The 25,014-nt window shown below is 36.0% G+C and overlaps 1 protein-coding gene across 1 annotated transcript in view; it reads left to right on the forward strand.

Moving 5' to 3' along the window:
* The first annotated feature begins 5,681 nt into the window (after positions 1 to 5,681).
* Positions 5,682 to 25,014, forward strand: part of LOC136027077 (histone-lysine N-methyltransferase trithorax-like) — a 136,027-nt gene continuing 116,694 nt past the window's right edge. Inside the window, exons 1-2 of the mRNA XM_065704016.1 lie at positions 5,682 to 5,981; positions 17,234 to 18,612. Coding sequence (XP_065560088.1) covers positions 5,769 to 5,981; positions 17,234 to 18,612 — 1,592 coding nt within the window. The 5' untranslated portion in view covers positions 5,682 to 5,768. The remainder of the gene's footprint in view (positions 5,982 to 17,233; positions 18,613 to 25,014) is intronic.

Here is a 25,014-nt window from a genome sequence, read left to right on the forward strand (position 1 = left end):
TGACTATCTCAAAATTGGATATGTCTGTGGAAATAATGGGTGTGGAGGGATGTTTGCCCTCCAATACTTTCAGCTATTTAAAAGGTCACTTCCAATTTCCAATTGAGCGAGAACTTTCAATTTCCTCGAACTTTTGATTTCCAATAGAATGAGCCCCTTCCGAAGTCTCTACGACAAAACATTCTCAACGAATTGCCCCAGTCTAAAAAGAATTAAATAAATAATAAAAAAAAAATACTATATTGTGCCCAAATAGCTCTTTAGCCAGGCAGCGCTATTGCGCTGCCTATGATTATATTGGTATTGGCTATGATTATATCGGTATATTGCCTATAATTATATGGCATTTATCAGTAGGCTAAATGTTTCTGGAACTTTCGGTTTCCCATTGCATGAGCTTCCTCTAAAGTCTATACAACCGCCCTTCCGTAAGACCGGGAACTGGGCGTTAAAGTTTCTTTGGTTTCTCTTTCAAAAAGTAAACTATTCATACTAACAATTGTAGTGTTTTCAATAAGGTAAAACTAAGTATCATGAAAGTTGGTATCACAGAGATCCATTTAATAAAGAAGAATGATGCCATCACAAGATTCAACAAAACAGTGAAACATATTACTATTGCTAGCATGTATCTGAGGCAATCAGGAGAGATGGGGGAAACAATATCAATGAAATAATCATTATCTTTATAAATAACATATAATGGACTACGGATCTTGACAATGCTACTTTTATTTGTTGTAAATCAAAAATATCACCTTCACTTGCAATTGTCAATGAGAAAAAGATTTGATGACTTCCTGTATATTTCTTGCTGGTGATGTTATGATAACTTCAGTTGGTGTTTGAGTCTCAATTGAGCTCCCAGCCAATGTTGGTCTAATCTTTTCTCAACGCATTTCACGGTGGCTCAACGCGTTTCTTGGACCCCCAATATTTTGAAAAAATATTATATAGCCCATGCCCCTTGACTATCCGGATGTGGACCCCTCTTGATCCCCCCCCACCAATAAAAATGCCGGTGATTCGTCCCTTATGTCAAACTCAAGATGAGGGGGGCATAAAAGGTGGTATCAATAGATTCCTTACGGAAATTCTTCCCGAATATCATGTTCATGTTTCTGACAATATACCCCACTCCCCAGGATTGACCCAGATATAGCCTTAAATAATATATTTCTACATTGTTTTACATCTCTTTATGCTATGTAATTCTGGATTAATTTAGTCTTTTGACCTGTCAGTTGTATTATGCCTCTTCAATTTAAAATAACTTAAGAAAAGCCTAATTTATATAGGCTACTCCCAGTCTATCGCTTACAGTGACTAAGAACCATCGTGGGGGTTTTTGGGCTATATTGCTTAAAATTTCGCTATTTTTGGGCTTGGATTTGCTTTGAAAAAATATATATATTTCTTTAAATCTCTCTGGTTTCTTCGAAGCTTTGGAACACAATATAATTATAATGTGTCTTGGACTGTGGATACCCCTTCTCATTTACGAATGTGGATGCTAGATGCCGAAACGAACCTGAACTTAAAAAAAATAATAATAATAGTCAGTGTGCGTGACTTCAATAAATCTGTCTTTAATCTCACAATTTTTAAGAGTATAAGAACTGCTAACATGTCTTCTAACACTTTATTTCGGTCCTTTTATTATATTTGAGACAAAGATTAGGATTAGAGACTCTCAGAGTGAAAGGTGCACGGGTACTACCCAATGGAACTTAGCCCTACAGTAAGGAATACATTGTTTATATCTTGCTTCTACTGGGCAATACCTCTGCACCTTTAGAACCCAATAAACACAATAATATGTACTGAGAAATTAGCTATTTTTTAACAGGGGTGCTAATCTCCACCTTTACCTGATTAAATACCCAAACGTATAGGTCCAATCCCTAGCGAATTCTATTCTGCAGTATTGGTATGAGAATTCTTACTTGCGAATTAAATAGCTGTCACGCATTTCAAAACCGGTGGCTGTTAGGAAAGGAGTGAGACAGGGAGGTGTTTTATCTTCTTATATACTTAAATATGTTTTCGCTAATTGTCTGAAATGTTTGTTGCCTACTGTATTTTTCATGATATTGGTTTAAGTTATATTGCGCATGCCGATGATGTCCTATGGACTTATTGGGTTTGCTCAGAATTTTCTTGAGTTGGCGTGTCTGCTTAGTAATATTGGCCTATCTGTAAATATGAAAAATGTGACTTAATAGTAGAATTTCTGTATCTCCACTAAATCTTGGTTGATTAACTTGCTCGGTTAAAGTTAAATGGCTTGGTATATCGCTTCGCCCGTCAGTTTCCGAATTTGCTCCGAGGTCCAAGCTTATTTCTAATGCATAAACAAATATTAGTGTATCATATGTTAAGACATCTCCAAATAGATGGCTTTATAACCAAAAAGGTCTAGCTCCACTTTACAACAGCTTTTGTTCTCCGACAGGTAATTTCCCATCTGGATACCGTCATCTGCTGAGGAGAAAATGTTAGGGACACTTAGAAGTGGCTACTTTAGATATTGTAAATATCTGATGTATTTACCCGAGCGTTTTAAAAATAGAATTATTGTATCTCGTTATTGTGTTATTTATGCCTGCCAGCGACTGTCCAGTATATTATCCTATATGATTGCGAATAGTAATAAGGTTTCCTCTGTTACCAACTCTAGTCTACCTTTTCACTGTGATATATGTTGTTGTTCTTAGTAAAGATATTGTTGTGCGTTGAGCTGTTTTTGTTGTTGTTGTGTGTTGTGTATATACGTTGGTTATTATGTTGTATTACTTTTTTTCTTATTTTTCACCAGTCTGCAGTGTCATTTTCAATGTTCATTTGTGGGTTGTAAATAGATAAAATGCTCCCAAGCACAGCTCAAGTTAGACTAATCTAGCTAATTAAGGTCATGCTATAGTCAGGCTATAGTCATACTTGTGAATAAATATAGGATGAATACAGTCAGGCTGACTAAATTCTAAAAGTCTCGAATGTAGCCTATTGGAGGCATGACTGGAGCCAGCAGTGCCATCAATGGGAAAAACCTGATAAATCTTATGCAATAGCGTATATTAGGAGGACAACAGGATCAATCTCCTTGAAATCTAGTGAAACAAAGTTTTATCGAATGGTAAACAACTCCCAAGTTGGTAGAGAACAGAAGGCAGAAGTTAACAGATGAAGCAACGATTTTGTCAAGCAACTCTCTGAGGAGGTAAAAAAGAGGGTTCTACCCTATTTTACTCTGCTTTCATCTATGCATCTCCTTTCTCTAGAAAACTTCTTTGGCCAAAGTTGATGTGACTTCGACCATCTGCCTATTGTTCTTTTAGCTGCTAACCCGAATGAGAAATGAAATAAAGTGGAAATACTTAAAGATCAATGGCAAAGGCTTCTGTCTGTAGTAGAGTTCTCTTAAAAAGACCCCTTCAAAAAAAATATAACCAGCCTTCTAAGACAACCCATTACAGGGATGACATCAAAATTGCGAATTGGCCAGTGCCAAATTTAGCACAAAGGTAATTCAGAGAAACAGAATGATCTCATAAATATAAATTACAATTTAATTAGCTGTTAAAAAGCTTTTTTCCAACGTTCTAGCTTCTTCCGCAGACAAAATATTTACGTTCAGTGCCAAGCGGCAGTACCGTTGCTTAAACTTTTTCTAATCAGCAAATCAAGCTCATATTCATACCATGGAGTCCCGTTTACGAGACCTTCCTAAATGGGACCTAACCACTTTCTTAGCCCCGACTATTCCAAAACTGGCAGAAAAAAATTCCATGTTGGTGCTTTATGGCACTTTCATGCCGCTCAATCTGTCAAAGGACATTAGATGTAAGTATTAGCTTTCGGATACGCTCTCAACCATCTCTCTACGACTATTTGATCAGGTTAGGGCCGGGAAAAAAAGATAGACGAATCTGTGGTAGCCACACTATAATAAAAAATTCTTAGTCACTTGAGATGGGGGACTGTAAACCAGTATTTGAAGGTCTTCTGTCATGGCAATTTCAATGATGTATTTTTTATTTCGATCCAACTGCTATTTTTTTAGAATACTAGAAATTTACTGTTGCAATCAAAATTTAATTTCATGTTTAACTTAGGTAATAGTTACTATACTTAAATTGGTGTCAGATAAAAAGTTTTCGCACTACTAGGTTGCAACTACTGTTGTAACCATCATAAGGGCGCAGTAGTTCATTTTCTTTTTGACTTCTCTCTTTAAGTAGCCCATAAGAAAATTACTAGTCTTTTGCGATGGTGACATATTTTGCCTATCTACATTCAGCCATAACTAGTCTTCGGATACAAGCATGTGCTTTGTTTTTCATTATTCTACAGGAAAGTTTTTGCAATGTTATTCTTGATTTTAGTTTTCTGCTAAAATCACGTCTTTAAAACGTCTATATTATGTCGTTACCTGGTTTGAAAGTCAAGAACTCGTCAAATGTTGTCGTTTGTTGTTCCTTTTCATTTTTAGTTTGGTTTCAAATCTGTCCTAGTAAACGATTTGGGACTTCGAAAAATAATGCTTGCAAAATTACTCTGACTGCCGGTGATTATTTGTTTCTTACCGTTGTTTTCCTTTTTTGCTTCAGACTGCCATTGCAGCATAATCGCTTTTAGGTATGACATTTAGGAGCTCACTAAAATAGTACATTGTTCTGACTGAGTGCCTGCAATATGATCGACCAAAGACAGCTAATTCTTTTGACTGTCTTACTCAAAACACTGACATGTTCGTCCAATGTCATTAACTTGCTCCCTCCAAAAGTCTGCATTGATTTTACTCTTGTTTACATGTACCGGTAGGGACAGTTAAATTGTTTGGATGGGCTATTGTTTCGCTTTTTACCTAAATTTATATATATTTATATGTGGGGGTTGTTACTCAGACATCAGCAACACTAAAAAGAATTAAAACAAAGTAAAAATAAACACTATAAGACATTATACATCACATATTCTGACTATATTTTGAAATACTGAGATAATAGTGGGAGGGGGAGTGAGACAAGTATTAAATAAAAAAGTTTAGTATTGACAAATCTATAAAATAATGACAAGAATTCCATTAGGGTTTGTAACTCGTCACTCTCCAGTACGAATCGAGCACTCTGGTTGTGAGTTATAATTGCTTATATATTTTTACTGCTACAACACTTTGCTAAAGTAATGGACACGGAAAGAGTGATCTGAAGCTGGAATAAAATTCTCATTACTGCTTTTGATTGGGTGTTAGGCCAGTGGGATGGCTTTTAGCTGCGTTTTAAGCGATTTTTTTCCTCTGTTCTTCCTCAAGGACGAAAACTTAGCTTACAATCTTCCAAGCCAAATGCCTTTCATTGGTGGCGTATCTCCAACAAATTGGTGCGGTGTCTATCCGTTTGGGTAAAAACTTGAATTGATTCGACAGTGGAAGGATAAGAAAGCTTTATATCTGCTCTGGACTTCCCAGTTTGTAAGTCGAGGCAATTAGATGTAGCTTACAAATTTCAAATCTCGACTTTTCTCACTATTGTTTTCTTATTTTATAAACTTCTTGCCAAATGATCTGTGGTCTCCTAAAATGTTGATGCATAAGGAGCAAAAATTAACGAAAGTATACTTTCTTCCGCTTCACTTTCTTGCTTGCAAAAAACGGCCTTTTAGAATTTCAATTTAACAGCGTTTCTTACCGTTTTCGTTGATGAGAAAAACCGCGCATTTCCATTTAACTGCTCCATATGTGATAGTCAATTCCGTGATGATAAACTATGTCCAAATCTAAATTCCCTGGGAGGCTGGATAAAGATGAAAATAAAATATTTTTGTCAAAAGTTTATGACAAAGATTTTTTCAGTGATTTATCAAGGGACTTTCTAAACAGTAGAGATTCAACAAATCTTCATTTATGTGATTTGAATGGAGCCAGTGAGCAAGAAGCTCATGGGAAAGCTGGAACCTTGTGTTCATCAATATCTGTAAAGGTGGGTTAGTGATATGGTTAAATTTGGAGATATTCCAATACTGAGCTACAAAATAGTTTGAATAGCCTATACCATTTAGCCTAGTGCCTTTTTTATGCTCTTTCAAACCTTAATAGAATGGATTTAGGCTAGTCTAGGCTACTCAGAAATCTAATTTTATGCCTTATATAGATCCTTAAAGATGCTACTTTTTATCTTGTTTTTCTTATACAAAAGGGTTCAAAACAACTATTCTTACTTCATTATAGGCATATGCAGAATAATTATAGTAGGCTTGTGTAGACCCAACACATTTTGGTAAAATTCTCCTTGAGTGACTTCTTGCTATCTCAGAAAGGGGTTAGGTTAGGAAAATGAAACTTTCAGGGATGGGTCTACAGGCTAAAGTATATCCGGGGTAGGTATTTTAAAGGGTCAATGTTCCTATTACCTGAACAATTGTTTAGGGTCATGAAACTATTGTTCATAGATGCATTTTGACTTTTGGAACATCTTTTTCTCCCTTGCAAAACTACTGCAAACTCACTGTTATGGAGTTATTCCAGCCCAAATATAAATGAAATTGCTCCAAGTTTACATTTTTGTTGATTGTATATTTGAAATTACAAATCTGTAATAGGCTAGTTTAGAAACAAATTTCTATATATTTGCACATCAGGTGGGTGGGGGTAAAGCATAGCATACATTAAATATGTAAACTAACCATGGCTATATTTAATATAGGCCTATGCTATGCTTTACACCCCCCCCCCTAATGTGCAAAATATAATAACTCCATGTAGACCCATCACTGAAATTTTCATTTTTCCTAACCTACCCCATTTCTAAGATAGCAAGAAGTCAACCAACTAGAATTTTACCAACATTTCCAATACAGCTCCACCACACTTTACCCCCCTCCCCCTATTGCCAAATATATAGCCTTACCCCAAATTATAGGTTACATTTTCCATGTGTTTTATGGTTCTTGGTTTTGTCACAGTTGATTCAATTTACAGGTAGCCTACAGGTTTTTAAACAAGAGTGACACTTATGGCTCAAAGTAAACACAACAATTTTCAAAACATTTATAAGTTGTTTGTTAAATTAGGTGAATCTATGTCTGTGGGTTATAAAACCTCAAAAAATAGAACTTTAATCAAATAGTAAGTGTTCAGCAGTATTTTAGACCTTTTTTTGTAGCCAAACAGCCTAAAAGAAAAAGGTAGGCTAGTATGCACAAGGATCCCTAAAGGGCTTAAAATTGAATTTCCAAGTAAAGTTATAATTGTATTTGGGAAAAGCATCCAAATGTTGTGTTTACTTTATTCATAGCTATAAGCAGAATAGGCTATACCTTACAAAATAGGACTTCAGCTCAAATGAGACACAATAAAACTGTTTTGAGGCTCTCACATTTGCTCATTCCTGATTATAAAGGTTTCAATTGTGTGTAAATCTAATTTTTAAATCTAGGAGAAAAACTTTGACATGGCTCAAAATTCTACTGAAATAGCAGGAATTTTTTTCAGAAACTAAAGCAAAGAAAAAAGAGATTGAAAGCTGAAATTTAATGTAGGCTATAATATTATATTTCTTTGTCAGAATTCAGATAGATGTAGACCTCTCACATATGCAACTCACAAAGCTCTATAAATCCAACAAAGGCAGGTATAGTAGCTCTGAAGTCTATTCCAAGGGTATATTTTTGGCCCTGGATTCATTCCAGGAATGAAATTTCCTAGAAGTTTCATTCACCTAACTCAACTACTTTGTAGGATAGCAAGAAACCCCTAAACTAGCTAATTACCAAAGCTAATTGGTATGTCTTAAGCAGCATCACAGCCAAGTAAGTACTGTTTTAAAGTAGTTTTGAGAATTTTACTGTGTTTCCTTCTAGAGAATGGGAATGAAGCAATAATACCATAGGACTCAAACTAAATAGATAAAACAACAACAGGCCTTTTGCCATTCAATTCTGCAATCAGTACTTTTGAAATATAAAAGTCACTTGTGTCACAATTGCTTCCTCACTCCCCCCTCCTTCTCATAATGGATTTAGCCTAGTAGGCTAGTTCCAGGTCTTATACCTATGTTTAGCTACAGTGATCAATTTATTAAAATGCTTTTGACTATACCTTGATAGCACCTTCACAGGGTCTATGTTTTATTTTCAAGGACCAATTCTCAAAATTTTATTCATGAAACTCAGATGCTATTCAAGATAACCTAGTAAGAAGTCTCTCCACAATATATCTTTTAAATGGCTTAAAGCCCTGCTGTAACAATTGAAATTCTATTTTCAGAAGTAGATACTATGAAAAGGGAACTAAAAACCAAAAATTACAACCTTAAGTTCTGTTATGATAACATAGAGGGATGGTTTCTTGTGGTGTACCTTAACAGAAAGTGTGTTTTGCCAAAATTTAAATAGGTATAGACCTGTCATGTATACAACCTTCTAAAACCTAGAAATGAGGAAAGACTAGAGATAGTGGCTTAGTCCTTGATTTGTTTCTAAAACTTTATTCATGCAACTCAGCTACTTTTCAAGATAGCAAGAGGCCCTTCATTTAGGACTTTTGATATTGCTCAGAATTTAGCAAGGGCATGTGCCAAAAAATCTTTAGTACTAAAAAAGAGAAGAAAACCCTACCTTTTGAAGTAAGCTCAACAGAGCAGATGAGAAACTGAATCACCCAAACAAAAAATCAACCCAGAATAAATGATAGACCATTCACCAATTAGATTGAGCAAGAATTCTCTGCCTGGCAATTGACTTGGCTTGCCTACTGACCCAATTTTCATTAAAAGTGTAGTCAGATGATCTTAATTTAAGCTGAGGAAATATGTTATCTGAATCTTTAAATACTATGTTATTGTACATTGAGTTTATATGAATGTCTCCAGTATCTCTATTTATGTATCTTTTAGTTTCAATTGCCTCCCTAAAATATTGTGGTAATGAAATTAAAAAATGCATAAGGCCTTACTTTAAATAGAGGTACTGGAGATATCCTTTAAACCTAATTTACAATAACTAATATTAAAATATTCAAACACAATTTTACCTCAGCTTATAATTAAGATCATCTAATTGCATTTTAAATTTCACACTTGAGAAGAAACAAGTTTATGGAAAGTGAAACCAATAATGGAGGATAGCTGATGCTTTGCCTCTTTGATTAGCTGAAACTCTGCTTTTGAATGCACCAAAGAACTAAAGCTATAATGTTTTGATGGCAAAAATGGAAAAAAGGATTTAACTTTTATAATTTTTGGACATTTAGGTGACATAGTTGTCTCATCTGCTAAAACTTTGTTTTATGTTGCCAAAGAATCAAGATTATGGCACGTTTTTTTTAAGAATCACCAGACTAACATACTTTTTTTCTTAGCTCTTTTTAGAAAAATGCAGAATTTTGGCATTTCAATAGATTTTTATGGCACTTGGTATTAACCAAGTGACATATAGCAATTGCAAATTCTGTTGGTTGGTCTGTCAGTCTGTCTGTCCTGGTTTTGCTACTTTAGGTACTTCCAAGTAAGCTAGGACAATGAAATTTGGCAGGCATATCAGGGACTGGACCAGACTTTCATGATTTGACTATCTGGGGGTGGGGGGTTGGTTAATTTGGAAAAAATAGAAAAAATGAAGTATTTTTAACTTACGAACAGGTGATGAGATCTTAATGAAATTTGATGTTTGGAAGGATATGATGTTTGGAAGGAAGGGAGTTGGGGGGGGGGCATAAAATCTTGGAAAATGCTTAGAATGGAGGGATTGGGATGAAACTTGGTGGGAACGATAAGCAGAAGGCCTAGATACGTGATTGACATAACCGAAATGGATCTGCTCTGTTTGGGGGAGTGGGGGGGGGGGTTTAATTCTGAAAATTAGAAAAAATGAGGTATTTTTAACTTAAAAAGGAGTGATCGGATCTTTTTGAAATTTGGAAGAATATCATGTCTCAGAGCTCTTATTTCAAATCCCAACTGGATCCGGTGATTTTGGGGGAATTGAGGGGGGAATCTAAAATCACAGAAAATGCTTAGAGTTGAGGGATTGGGATGAAACTTGGTGGGAAAATTAAGTACAAGTTCTAGATACGTGATTGATATAACCAGAACGGATCCACTCTCTTTGGGGGAGTTGGGGGGGGGGGTTAATTCTGAAAAATTAGAAAAAATGAGGTATTTTTAACTTATGAAAAAGTGATTGGATCTTAATGAAATTTGATTTTTTGGAAGGATATCATGTCTCAGAGCTCTTATTTTAAATCCCGACCAGATCCGGTGACATTGGAGGAGTTCGGGGGGGACGTAAAATCTTGGAAAACGCTAAAAAGTCCTAGATACCAGATTGAAATAACCGGAACGGATCCGCTCTCTTTGGGGGAGGAGGGTTAATTCTGAAAAAAATGGCGAATTTTTAACTCACGAAGAAGTGATCAGATCTTAATGAAATTTGATGTTTAGAAGGATATTGTGCCTCAAAGCTCTTATCTTAAATCCCGACCGGATCCAGTGAAGGGGAAGTTGGGGGGGGCCTAAAATCTTGGAAAACGCCTAGCGTGGAGGGATCGGGATGAAACTTGGTGGGAAAAATAAGCACAAGTCCTAGATACGGGATTGACATAACTGGAACGGATCTGCTCTCTTTGGGGGAGTTTTTTTAATTCTGAAAAATTAGAAAAAATGAGGTAGTTTTGACTTATGAAAAAGTGATAATATCTTAACGAAATTTCGTATTTAGAAGGACCTTGAAATTCAGATCTCTTATTTTAAATCCCTACCAGATCCAGTGTCATTAGGGGGGGACCAAAAATCTTGGAAAATGCTTAAAGCAGAGAGATCAGGATGGAACTTAGTGGAAGGAATAAGCACAAGTCCAAGATAGGTGACAGACATAACCGAACTGGATTTGCTCTTTTTGGTGGAGTTGGGGGGGGGGGGTAATTAAGAAAAATTAGAAAAAATAAGGTACTTGTAACTTACGAACGGGTGATCAGATCTTAATCAAATTTGATATCTAGAAGGATCTTGTCCTTTAGAACTTTCATTTTAAATCTCGACCAGATTCGGTGATATTGAAGGGAGTTGGAGGGGAAAACCGGAATTCTTGGAAAACATGAAAATTGAAGTATCTTACGACAGGATTATTGGATCTTAATGAAACTTGATATATAGAAGAATCTTATGTCTCAGATGCTTCAATTCAAATCAGATCCGGGGACACAGAGGGTCGGAGGGGGAAAACAGAAATCTTGGAAAACCCTTAGAGTGGAGAGATTGGATGAAACTTCATGGGTAGAATAAACATAAGTTATAGATACGAGATTGACATAATTGGTACGGATCCGTTCTATTTGAGGGAGCTGGAGGTTGTTAATTTGGAAAAATCAGAAAAATGGACGTATTTTTAACTTAAGAATGGGTGACCGGATCTTAATGGAATTTGATATTTAGAAGGAACTCATGTCTCAGAGCTCTATTTCAAATCCCGACCAGATCTTTTGACATTGGGGAAGTTGGAGGGGAAACCGGAAATCTTCGAAAACGCTTATAAATGTTATAGATACGCGATTGACGTAACCGGACTGAATCCACTCTCTTTGGTGGAGTTTGGTGGTGGGGTTCAGTGCTTTGGCAAGTTTGGTGCTTCTGGACGTGCTAGGACGATGAAAATTGGTAGGCGTATCAGGGGGCTGCACAAATTTACTTGATAAAGTCGTTGTTCCTGATTCGACCATCTGGGGGGCTGAAGGGATAGGAAAAATCAGAAAATTTGAGGTATTTTTAACTTACTGGTGGGTGATCGGATCTTAATGAATTTTAATATTTAGAAGGACCTCGTGACTCAGAGCTCTTATTTTAAATCCCGACCAGCATTAAGCCTCTGATTTTCCTTTTAAAGCAATCTCTGGATTCTTAGAATTTTGCTAGAGCTCATACTATATGAGCTCTTGGCTCTTCTGACCTTGTCACAAGTGCCATATGAGCTCTTAGCTCTAGTTCAATTTATTTTTCTATGAAAACAACACCTCAGTTTAATTTGTTTGTGATTTAAACAAAAATAAACATTTTTTCTAAGAAAAGAAAAAAGTTACATTAATCCAAACAGGAGTGGAAATCAGTTCAAACTTAAGATGAACCAAAATCACTGTCAATGAACAAATGACACTGAGCAAGAATATAAATTACCTCAAACAGCATTAGGGTCCTTTAAGTCTTTAAGAGACTAGACAGCTGTTTGAGCTTTACTATAAACAATTTTATTTCTAGCAGAGTGTATTTAATTGTCAACAACAATGCAAAAAAAAGTATATCTAAAGACTGATTATGGTTTACAAATTCAAGCATTGCTGTATATCCCCTTTCATCTCTCTCAAAACATTAAGTGACTTGAATGACATTTCCTCTACACTGGAAACGTTATGTCTGAAGAATAATGTGTTTTTTATGTGTTTAAACATCAGCAACAACAACAAAAGAAAAAGAAAGAAAATCGCCATAATAACCGAGATTACTGAAAGGAACTAATAGATAGCCTCTTTATATTCAATGATACTCATTCTTGGAGGTCTTGCCAATTTTGGATTTGCAAACATTGTAAATGACCATACACTTAAGATATATTTGATATTTAGTTAAGGGCAAATAATGTGCTGGCTTTTACAGAGCTTAGGGGCGTTTTCCCATCTCCTCCTTGGTTTGGGTCTTATTTATTAGTTAATAGTGATCTTTGTTTCTTTTAAGTTTGAATTATTATTCAACTTTATATCTGCTTGTCTTTGGTTTAATGTAGGTCTATTCTTTTATATTTTTTTTGGAAAAAAATATTTATGAGTAGCTTCTGTTCACATTATATTTTGTTGGTTAAGAAAATTAATATTTTCAAGTTTTTTTTTTGTGTTTTTTTTTCACCTTAAGAAGTCAGATTTTGGCTCTTCTAAAACAACCACATATAGTTTCTTGATGTTAGGCGTTCATGAGATATTCCAGATAAGTCATTTTGACAATGTGAATGTAAAGAATTTCTCTTTACTTTGTTTGACAGTCCCTTCATACCCACAAAATTTTCAACTTGAAAATTTAATTGAATACCCTGGCCTTTTCCTGAGATATTTTAGTTATGCCCTTTTGAAAAGCTGGATATACACAGAGTTTTTTGATTATGTTCATCATGTGCTGGAATTTTCAACTTATTAGTATTAACTATTCCTGATTTATTCCAGATGTACCCTTTTGGCTACCTGGATGCACATAATCTTTCTTTTTCAGTTTTGAATTCTCCTCAACATTCTCTGAAAGTTTCACTCACTATCCTCAGCCATTTTTTTTTAGATATTGCAAATACATCCTTTAGATATCTATGGAAAGCTTATAAGTCAGTAAAGTTATCTTTGTGTGCTGCAATTCAAACTGTACAGAAATGTTTTTAACTCTTTTGTTTTGGAAGGCCAACTCCCTTTAAATTCTGTTATAAAAGAAAAATCCGGAATGAGGGAAGGATATCTATAAACTTGGTAGGTAACTAATTCTGTTCTTAGGCCTTCTTCTTGACCTTCTTTTGTCCCTCCAAGTCTTGTAGTCAATGGCGTGGTTTTTGAGGCTGTGCTGTGTTTAAGAAGGTTTGCTTTACATTTTGCCAGTATTGGGAAAACTGCTGCTTCTTCAGTCAGGTCTTTGCCATTGCAACCAGACTGCAAATCTTGGCCTGGCTTGTGTCAAGTTGATAACATTGGATCCTGCTTCTGATGTTAAAGTAACCAGGCATGCCAATAATTGGAAAGGTTTCTTGTCACCTAGCCCTGATTGCATTCCTAATAGTCATTTTTGTTCTTCCTTCAATCATTTCTCCATTGATGAAGCTTATAAACCTATCTTTTGGAAATGGAAGTTTCCCCACGTTAGTGTTCATATAATGTTGAGTCAGTGTGAGTGAATGTTTATATGAAGGTGGACCACAGAATGATCCAGCTAATTATCTGCCAATATATTTGCTGTCTGTTTTTAATGAAATAAAAAAGAAATGCTATCCCATCTACTTGCTTTTCTTGAGGCAAAAGTATTTTTCAATAATTGTCAGTTTGGTTTCTTGGCTAAACATTCAACGGAGCGTGCATCTACAATTCTTTTAGATTTTCTCCACACTGTACTTGTCTCTGATTTGATTCCTTGTTCTGGATGTATGTAAAGGTTTCAATCTTTTGACCCATGGAATTGTGCTTCATAAGTTTTCACATAATGGTGTAACAAGGTATAGTCATGCTTTGTTTGATTCCAATTTGTCAGGTAGAACTATCTCCATAGATTTCTTTCTCCATTCTTCATCTGAAGTTGTGGTTGGTGTTCCTCTAGGATCTGTTCTTCGGTTGCTTCTGTCTTTGGTTTATGTTATAAACCATATAATGACAGTTAATAGACAAAAACCTACAGTTTGCTTTTGCCTATGTTATACTGAATCTGTTCAATGCTCAAAGAAGTCAATCGCCTTCTCGGGGTGAGGATGCTATGTTCACTCTCGCTTATGACAGTACCCTTGGTTCTACAGTAGGGATGGAGTCCAAGATGCTTTCCAAACAAACAGGTTTTTTGAGAGTCATTCAACTTTTTTTTCTTTTTTGTAACCACTGTCAAAGCTATATGATACTGCTTGTCGTATTGCATGGAATAACCTACCTTAGTCAGCTCAAGAATGTTGCTCCTTTGGTACCCAAAGAAGAATTTAATTTTTTTATGTCTTGATGATTCATGTTTAATATTTTTTTTTTTCATTAGATAGTAATGACGTCTTTGGGTTGGGCTGGAAGATTTTTCTGTGGGTTTTGTTTGCCTTGTGTAAAGCATCTTTCATGGCTTGGTTTTGCTAGTTTTTAATGACATGTGACAATTTCTCATTTGTGTTTTTATATTTTTTTTATGTGGTGACTTAATTGTGTTGATTTAGTTCTGTAGTTGTTCCCCCTGCATAGACAGGCCATGGAGCCTTTTGTAGGCCCAGAAGTATGAATTGTATCTGTGTTTTTTTCTTCCATGTTTCAACAAAAAACAATTGAATGGATATACGTATTGCCTTTTGTTTTATTTCATTACCTCTCTCTATTCTATGAAAGTTTCAACTTAATTCCTTTAGCCTGAAGTATTATAGATATACCCTTTTGACAACATGGATGCATATACTGCCTTTTGATTTAGTTCCGAATTTTCCTCAATATCTCCCAAAAGTTTCTCCCAAATAACCTGACCCATTCTTTAAATATTGCAGATAAACTCTTTTGAAAACCTGGACGTACACAGTGTCTTCTGATTTAATTTAATTTCCCCTGCAAAATTTTGACCTTATACTGTTAGCCATTACTAAGATATTGCCAATACGCCTTCCTGACAAACTAGATACACGTCGCGTCTTTTTTGTTTATTTCAACATCTGCCTCATTGTTCACTGAAAATTTCACCTAAATACCCTTAGTTGTTCAGGAGATCTTCAAGATACGTTCTGTTCATAATTTGGATGCAAATAGTGTATTTTGATTAAATTCAACATCCCTGAAAGTTTTAATATAATACCCTTTGTTGTAGCTGAGATATTGCAAATCCGTCATTTTGACAATCTTAATAAGTATAGTGTCTTTTGATTAAGTTGAATATGCTCTGAAAGTTTCAGCTTTATACCCCTAGCAGCATCTGATTGTAGATATGTATATTTGACAACCTGGATGAGCATAATATCTTTCGATTTAGTTAAAACGTGCCATTAAAGTTTTAACTCTATGTCCTTAGCTGTTTCTGATATATTGCAGATTGTTCAACTCCTCCTGAAAGTTTGAACATAATAGCCTTATTTGTTCCTGAGATATTGGAGATCCATCCCTTTGACTCTGTGGAATAACATAGTGTGTATTGATTCAGTTGAACATGCTTGGAAAGGTTCAACTTTGTACTCTTAGCCATTTCTTAAAAATTGCAGCTACTCTTATGTGACAAGCTGCATGCAGATTATTTCTTTTGAACTAGTTCAACATCCTTCTCAGCATTCCCTGAAAGTTTCACCTTAGTACCTCTAGCCTTTCTGTACATGTAGTACCAAACATGTCCGCTTTACTGATAATGAAACCGATATGTTGACAATTAGCAGCTTTTGGAATTTAGAACCCTTGCCCAAGGGACGCTGGTGGTCTTGTCACGCCAGGAGACATTGTTCTTGGATCGTTTGACTTTTTAGAATAAAATGACTGTCCTAAAATTTGATCGCATGTCTGTGGGGGTTCAGTTGTGTTGCCAAAATGCGCGTGGAACGGGAACTAGTAACCTTCAACTAATTTTTTACCCTTATAAAGGTCATTGGAACTTTCAACACCCAGTAAAATGAGCCTCCCGAAATCTACAATTAATACTTCAATACGCAGTGGCCTGGTAAAAAAACAGAAGTAAAAGATATACTAAAATCATATTGGTATATACTTCAGCACCTCTGTTGAGCTGACTCTAACCTTTAGGCATTTTTGGCTTTTAAAAGTGCAATTTTTGTGAACATGAACACTAAAAATTCCGAATATCATTCTAAACTTCTATGATTTTCTGAAGTTTCCTTTCTCTTTGTCACCAATGATAAAGGTCATAATATTCTGATGTTAAAAAGTAGACAATAAGGATATCTTTGAAGCTCTTCTAAAAATTGGACTCAAAATTTAAACTGCAAACCTTGCCATACATTTTAGTTCTTACGCCAAAAAAGTTTAAAAGCTTTAATAATGCTCATATAGTTTGAACATAATCAAACAATATCGATCAAAATACGAACGGAAATGCTTTAAAAACTATTTGGAATAAACGTTTTTTTAATGAAAAGTTAAGAGCAAAATTAAAATCCCAAATAAGAAAGGAAGTACTGTAATAAATCAGACTTAAAACGCAAAGGAATTCTTATGAATGAGGAAATAAAGCCAAATATGAATGAAAACCGCAATTTATAGTCAAGTTTTAAAATAGCAAGTGTGGTATGAATAAATAGATGGAATTCAAAAAGATCATACATTAGAAGAACAATTTATCAAAGTTTGAACGGATAGACATTATTATCGCAACTGAGAGTTGGGTCGTCACCCCCTCAAAGTATTTACTGTGTCAAGACTTAGTACCTCTACTAAAAAACAATATGTATGTTGGAGTGTATGGAACTTCAAAAACCTAGTTCACAGTTTATGTATTGACAAATCATACCTTAGTTTGCTTTGTAGACAAATGTAATTGTTTTTTCTTTCTTACAGAAGTCAGTAATTAAAGAAATTGGCTATGATGAAAAAAATTCTGTCGCTAATGCTTCTTTTGCTGAATCGTTAAATTTTGAATTCGATGTACGGTTGTCTACTGGTACGTCTGCTGCAGCTACAATATTGAACGAAAGCAGATCTATCAAAAGATCTGTAAAATTTAAGTCTGTTGGAAAGACTGCTAGAGATTCTGCAGTTGTAGGCGAGCTTTCTGTAGATTGTGGAAAGATAAGCCAAAGTGCTCCGGGAAACTTTTCGTCTCCGGTGGTAGTTAAACAGGATAATACTATTCCAAAAATTCGAACTGTTAAACATTTTTCCTTGCCAGAAAGAAGTTCAAGATCTTCCAGGAAAATAATCCCGAATCGAAAGTTTCTGGATAATTTTGAAAGTAGTAGCTTACTAAAAAAAGAAGAAAAGACTATAGAAAACATCAAAACCTGTGATTTTGTAGGAGAACCTGCAAGAAATTCCATAAGCCAATCTGAACAAAAAAATAATGAAAATAACAACACAAAATGTATTAAACATACCAGTCTTTCCAATCCCAGCATATTACCGTGTGATATCCCAATAAAAAATGCTGTTGTGCCTTTAGAAAGAGTAGATTGCTCCAGTTTAGATGTTGAAGATACAATGCTTAGCAAAGAAAGGGTACATAAGCAATCTCCAAAATATCTAAAAAAGCACAAACAATCTTCTTCATTTTCATCAACTGGACCACCCAGTAAAAAGCAGAGAGTTTTAAAAAGGACAATTGATTGCAACTCCATAATTGAATCTGGTGGTGTTAGTGAAGATAATGAAAGACTAGCTCTTGTTACTACTAGCCTTGCTAAAAGAAAAAGTAAAAGATTTTGTGATAATAAAATCACATTTTTAAGTGATCAATACCCTGGCCTGAATGGCTCACAACAAGAAACGACAGTAATTTATTTGCAATCACTAAGAAAAGGTGGTGATGGAAAAGGGGCTTCAAGTCTTAGAGTTTCGAAGTCATTTTTACTGCCTACTCAATCGCTTATTGGCAAAGAGTGTGTGGATCCTTCAGAGTCATCACTATCTCCTTGTGCCTTATTAAGTTCAACAAGTGGTATAAGTGAATCGGACCTTAGTGCTTTTGATAATGAGAGTAATACAGAAGAATCAAGGAAAAAGCTGAAGAGTGCAACTTTCCAAAAGCTCAAAGAAAAGAGTAGAGAGTTTGTTGAAATAAATGGGAAGATCCTTCCACGAGTCGTTCGACAGAAGCTGAAGAATGGTTGGATTAAAAAATATGTTCGTCGATTGAAAAGCAAATCTTTGCACCATAGATGGGATGCACGTCTCTGTACACCAGATGGGAGAGTTCTTCAATCTCAAGTGGACCTTGACAGGTCTGTTTTTTTTTTCTTTTCATGCCTGTGTTACTTTGCTTTCATCAAGTTTTCGTCCCAGCTAACCATACTATTAGCAAATGCAGGGCGCTACTGCGAATTAAAATAAAATTCAAAACGAATTTGAGCTATATATCTGGGAAACTCATAACATTAGGCAATAGCAGTTTCGTTGCCGCCTCTTCTGGTGCTGATTTTATGTGTATTTGATGAAATGAGTTCAATTATAACTTTAGTTTTTGGCTAAGACTTGGGAATATGGTGTGATATGAGACATAATATATTAATGAAAACTAAGTAGGCTATCACGTGGAAAAAGCAAACAATTGATTTTAGATCATTGTTTTTATTTTAAAGGAAAACAAAAGAAATACCACAGTTACTCAATTATTGAGAAACTAAGCTAAATATACAATCACATTTTAATCTTAAAAAGCTAATAATTCAAGGACTACTGCATGAAAATTGGAATCTTCTTCTAAATGACACCATTGAATGTACTCTATTGGAACATTCTCCTTCAAATTCAAGCAGTAATCTGTCATCACATGACTATTGCATCTTCCTTTCTATTGATCTTCCATAAACTTTTTGTCTTGGTGAAATCTTTCATGTTTGTTCTTCACTTATGGCACCTAAATATTCTCGAAAAAAGGTTAAGAGGCTATATAAATAGTAAAATCTAATGATCATATTACAACCAAGATTTCTGAAACTTGTAAGCATTTTTTTTGCAAGCATAACATTGCTTTCATCTTTGAGGTTACTCAAAACATTGCTCATGACCAACAAATTATGTCCTTGCTTTTGGCTCAGTCTCAATCATAAACTATACAAAAGACATGAAAGAGACAACTCTTTCATCAGTTGTCTTATTTGTGGTCAATTAAAAACTCTAGCTTTAGTATTTTTTGTGGTCATGTGAGGCATATCAAGTTATATGGCTATGAATTCTAAAGACCAGAAAGTCATTTTAACTCAACTGAGAACAATTTTCATTTCTAGTAGTTTGTTTTTGTTTGTCATGTCTACCCAGAAAAAGAAAAAAAAATACCATAATAACCAATCATAGGCAGTATAACAGCACTGCCTAAGTAAAGAAGAATGTTTGCTCCAATGTATCATTTCTTTATTTATTTTTTGGTTTGTTTTAGACCAAGGCTCTTCGTATTGAAAGAGTTGTCTTAGAAACTTCAAAAAGGGCTCATTCGGTTGGAAATTATAAGGGCTAGTACCCTTTTTATGGCACTTGGTGTCTACCAAGTGACATATAGCGATCGCAAATTCTGTCAGTCTATCTGTTGGTCTGTCTGTCCTAGTTTTGCTACTTTAGGCACTTCCAGGTAAGCTAGGACGATGAAATTTGACAGGCGTATCAGGAACCAGACTAGATTAAATTAGAAATTGTTGTTTCCCCGATTCGACCATCAGGGGGGGGGGATGGGGGGATGGTTAAATTGGAAAAATTAGGTATTTTTAACTTTCGAACGGGTGATCGGATCTTAATGAAGTTTGATGTTTGGAAGGATATCGTGTCTCAAAGCTCTTATTTTAGATCCCGACCGGTTCTGGTGACATTGGGGGGAGTTGGAGGGGGGAACCTAAAATTTTGGAAATCACTTAGAGTGGAGGGATTGGGGTGAAACTTGGTGGGAAAAATAATCACAGGTCATAGATACGTGATTGACATAACCGGAACGGATCTGCTCTCTTTGGGGGGGGGGGGTTGGGGGGAGGGTTAATTCTGAAAAATTAGAAAAAATGAGGTATCTTTAACTTACGAAGGAGTGATCGGATCTTAATGAAATTTGATGTTTGGAAGGATATTGTGTCTCAGAGCTCTTATTTTAGATTCCGACTGGATCCGGTAACATTGCGAGGAGTCGGGGGGGGGGACTAAAATCTTGGAAAACGCATAGAGTGGAGGGATCGGGATGAAACCTGGTGGGAAAAATAATCACAAGTCCTAGATACCTGATTGACTTAACCGGAACGGATTCGCTCTCCCTGGGGAAGTAAGAGGGGGAGGAATTAATTCTAAAAAATTAGAAAAAATGAGATATTTTTAACTTACGAAGGAGTATTCAGATCTTAATGAAATTTCATATTTAGAAGGACCTCATAACTCAGATCTGTTATTTTAAATCCCAACCGGATCCAGTGTCATCGGGGGGGGGGACGGGAAGTTTTTGAAAACGCTTAAAGCAGAGAGATCAAGATGAAAATTGGTGGGAAGAATAAGCACAAGTCCAAGATATGTGACGGAAATAACCGGACCGGATCCGCTATCTTTGCTGGAGTTGGGGGGGGGGGAAGTAATTCGGAAAATTAGAAAAAAATAGGTATATGTAACTTACGAACTGGTGATCAGATCTTAATGAAATTTGATCTTTAGAAGGGTCTTGTGCTTTAGAACTCTCATTTTAAATCCCGAACAGATCTGGCGACATTGGGGAGAGCTGGAGGGGGAAACCGGAAATCTTGGAAAACGCTTAGAGTGGAGAGATCGGGGTGAAAATTGATGGGAAGAATAATCACAAGTTGTAGATACGTGATTGACATAATTGGAATGGATCCGTTCTCTTTAGGGTAGCTGGGGGCTATTAATTTGGAAAAATTAGAAAAACTGAGGTATTTTAACTTAAGAACAGGTGACTGGATCCTAATGAAATTTGATATTTAGGTGCAATTCATGTCTCAGAGCTCTTATTTTAAATACCAACTAGATCTTTTGACATTGGAGGGAGTTGGAGGGGGTAACAGGAAACCTTGGAAAACGCCTATAAATGTCGTAGATACGTGATTGACGTAACTGGACCGGATCCGCTCTCTTTGGGGGAGTTAGGGGTTTGGGTTCAGTGCTTTGGCGAGTTTGGTGCTTCTGGACGTGCTAGGACGATGAAAATAGGTTGGAGTGTCAGGGAGCTGCACAAGTTGACTTGATAGAGTCGTTTCCCCCAAATCAACCATCTGGGGGGCTGAAGAGAGGACAAATTAGAAAAATTGAGGTATTTTTAACTTACGAGTGGGTGATCAGATCTTAAAGAATTTTGATATTTAGAAGGACCTCGTGACTCAGAGCTCTTATTTTAATTCCCGACCGGCATTAAGCCTCTGATTTTCCTTTTAACACAATCTATTGATTCTTAGAATTTTGTCAGAGCTCATACCATATGAGCTCTTGGCTCTTCCAATCTCGTTATAAGTGCCATATGAGCTCTTAGCTCTTGTTAATAGTCGAAAGTGGCTGGGGGGTAATTGACCCCCCCCCTCCCACGCCTACCATTTTCCCCGAACACTTCTAATCAAAATTTTGAAATAAATATTTTGTTCAACTTAGTTGAAAGGTCCGGAAATTATGTCTTTGAGGATGACAGCCCCCCCCCCTCACAACCCTCAGGCTAAGGGTTATAAGTTATGCCCTGAAAGCATAAAAGGTCTTAAAGAAAACATGATAATATAAACTTCGGATGGGGCCGGTAGTTGAGAGGACTATTGCCCTTTTTCATAATCGAAAGTGATCAGAGGGCAAATGCCCCCCCCCCCACGCCAATCATTTTCCAAGACACTTCCGGCCAAAGTTTTTATACAACCATTTTTTTTTCAGCGTAGTTGAAAGGTCTGGGAATTATGTCTTTAAGGATGACAACTCCCACACAGCCCTCAGGGCAAGGGCTCTAAATTATGCCCTGAGGCATGTATGGCTTTTATAGAAAGCATTGTCGCTGAAACTTCAAAAAGAGTTCATTTGATTTGGAACTGATAGGACTGGTTCCCTTTTTAATGGTCGAGAGTGATCGGAAGGCAAATGCCCCCCCCCGTCCCACACTCATAATTTTCCCAAATACTTCAGATCAAAGTTTTGAGATAGCCATTTGGTGCAACTTTGTTGAAAGATCAGGGAATTATATCTTTGAGGATGACAACCTTTCCACAGCCCTCAGGGCAAGGGTTGTAAGCTATGCCCTGGGGCGTATAAGGTTTTTATAGAAAGCACGGTAGTGTAAACTTTGGAGGGGGCTCATTGGATTCTTAATCACAAGCTCTAGTGTCCTTTTTTAGTGTCAAAGTGATTAGAGGGTATCTACCTTCCCTCCTCCCCCAAACGCGTCGTACTTTCCCCGAAATGCATCTAATAGAAATTTTAAGATAGCCAATTTATTTAAAATAGTTCAAATACCAAATAATAAGGTTTTTAGGGTTATAACAAACCCCAGAGTATGGGGACAAGGGTTGTAAGTTATTTCCTGTGGGTATTTAAGTTTTTTATGGACGAGATGGTTTTATAAACTTTAGAGGAGGCTCATTTGGTTGAAAATTGGAATATCTAGCTCCATGATAGCAGTCAAACGTTATGGAGGGAAAACACCCCGCCCCACAGCTCTCAGGGAAAGTGCTGAAAGTTATACCCTGGGGCATATAAGGTTTTTTATAGAAAGGACAGTCTTACATACTTCGGAGGGAATTTCTAGTGGCCTTTTTAGGAGTCAAAACGATCTGGGGGCAGCTGTCCCCCCCAGACACGTCGTGTTTTCCCAAAATACACCAAATACTCCAAAGATCATATAACAAGGTTCTTGGGGTTGATACAAACCACTTAAGCCTGGGAGCAACGGTTGTAAGTTATGCCACGAGGGAATTTAAGGTTCTTATGGAAGGGAATGGTTTTTTAACATTAGAAGATTGAATTGAAAAGTTTAAAATTGAAATAACTTACATTACTGAAAAGACCTACTTGGACGAGAGTCTACTCAGGAATTTTATATTTAGCAACATTACACAAGACAAAAATTTAAATGTTTTTTGTTCTCGACAAAGCCCAAATAATGTTATGATCTTTGGAAGCGATATGGTGTTTGTTAGCCCTACTCATCTTTGTGGCAATTTATGTTTGTTGAAGTTTGACTTGATTGTTTATTATAATATCTGTTCGTTTTGGGTTTCATTTGCTTAGTCATAGTGATTTATGTTTGTTTTATGTTTGTATCACTATTTGACTTTGTTAAAATGTGGCTTGACATTCATATTTTGAACAACATTTTGCAACATATTTTCATGATAGTTGCCCTGTAAAACTTAGAGGGATGGAAAAGTGGACTATTATTCAAATCAAAAGATTTAAAGCCTGCATATTCTTTGGGTTCTACAGGGTTGAAGCCATTCTGAGCACCATCATATTACAACCTTGAGTACAGACAAATGTTAACCGACCCTTCCCTCAACATATTCTGAAGTTCTTAACGTAATTCCTTTAGTGTAGCCAGAGAATTAGAAGAATCACTCTTTTGAAAACTTTAGATGTGCCGGGTGTCTTTTGATTTAGTTCAGAATTTACCTCAACATGCCTTAAAAGGTTTAACTTAACACCCTTAGCCATCCATGAAATATTACAGATATACCCTTTTGACAATCTGGATGCAAATTGTTTCTTTTTATTTAGTTTAATATTCTCTTCAACATGTCATCTAAGTTCCAAGTGATCAAACTCAGCCATTCCATAGATGTTGCAGATATGTCCACTTGAAAAACTTGGATGCTAATACTGTCTTTTAATTTAGTTGAATATCCCCAACAATATGCTCTGAAAGTTCTAACGTAATACCCTTAGCTGTTCCTAAGACTTTGTACAGGTGCCAAATTGACAATCTGGATATATATAGCATCTTTTAATTTATCTTTTTATTTATCTCACCCCTTAATTTTGTCTGAGAATTTCAACATAATACCCTATTATGCTCCTGAGTGTTGAACATAGGTCATTTTGACAACCTGGATGCACTTAAACTCTTCATTTAATTTAATAGTTGTAGTAATAATATCAGTAGCAGTAGATTCAGTACTCATAATCGCAGTAGTAGTGGTAGCAGTGGTATTTGCAAGCAGTTTTACCCGTATTCGCAAATAGTCACAGTCGCAAGTAGTTGCGGTCTCAAGTAGTCGCCATTGCAAGGAGTTGCAAGAGAGGCTAGGTTAGCTGTGTAATCTTTGGAAGCATAGTAATCGGACCTTTTAGCAATTTTGGACAAAATGGCTATCTCAAAATTTTTATCAGATGTCTGGGGGAGGGCAGCTGTAAAAGCTTTTAGGGGAGGGGGGTCTGGTTGCCCTTCGATCACTTTTAACTAAACAAAATACATTTGAAAACGTATGTTTTGATTTAGCCAACCCTGATATTAGAGTGAAAGTTCGACATTAATACTATAAGCCTTAGTAATAGCTCTACTAATAGCAGTAGCAGTAGTAGTACTACTACTAATTCTAATAGTAGTTTGCGCATAGTGTATTTTTATTAGTTGTACAAACCCCTCAGCGTACCCTGAAAGTTTCAACCTAATACTCCGAGCCGTTCTTGAGAAACTGCTGATACGCCTCTTTGACAGCCTGCATACACATAACATGTTC

This window comes from Artemia franciscana, chromosome 5 (genome assembly GCF_032884065.1).
Source record: "Artemia franciscana chromosome 5, ASM3288406v1, whole genome shotgun sequence".
Taxonomy (NCBI): Eukaryota; Metazoa; Arthropoda; class Branchiopoda; order Anostraca; family Artemiidae; genus Artemia; species Artemia franciscana.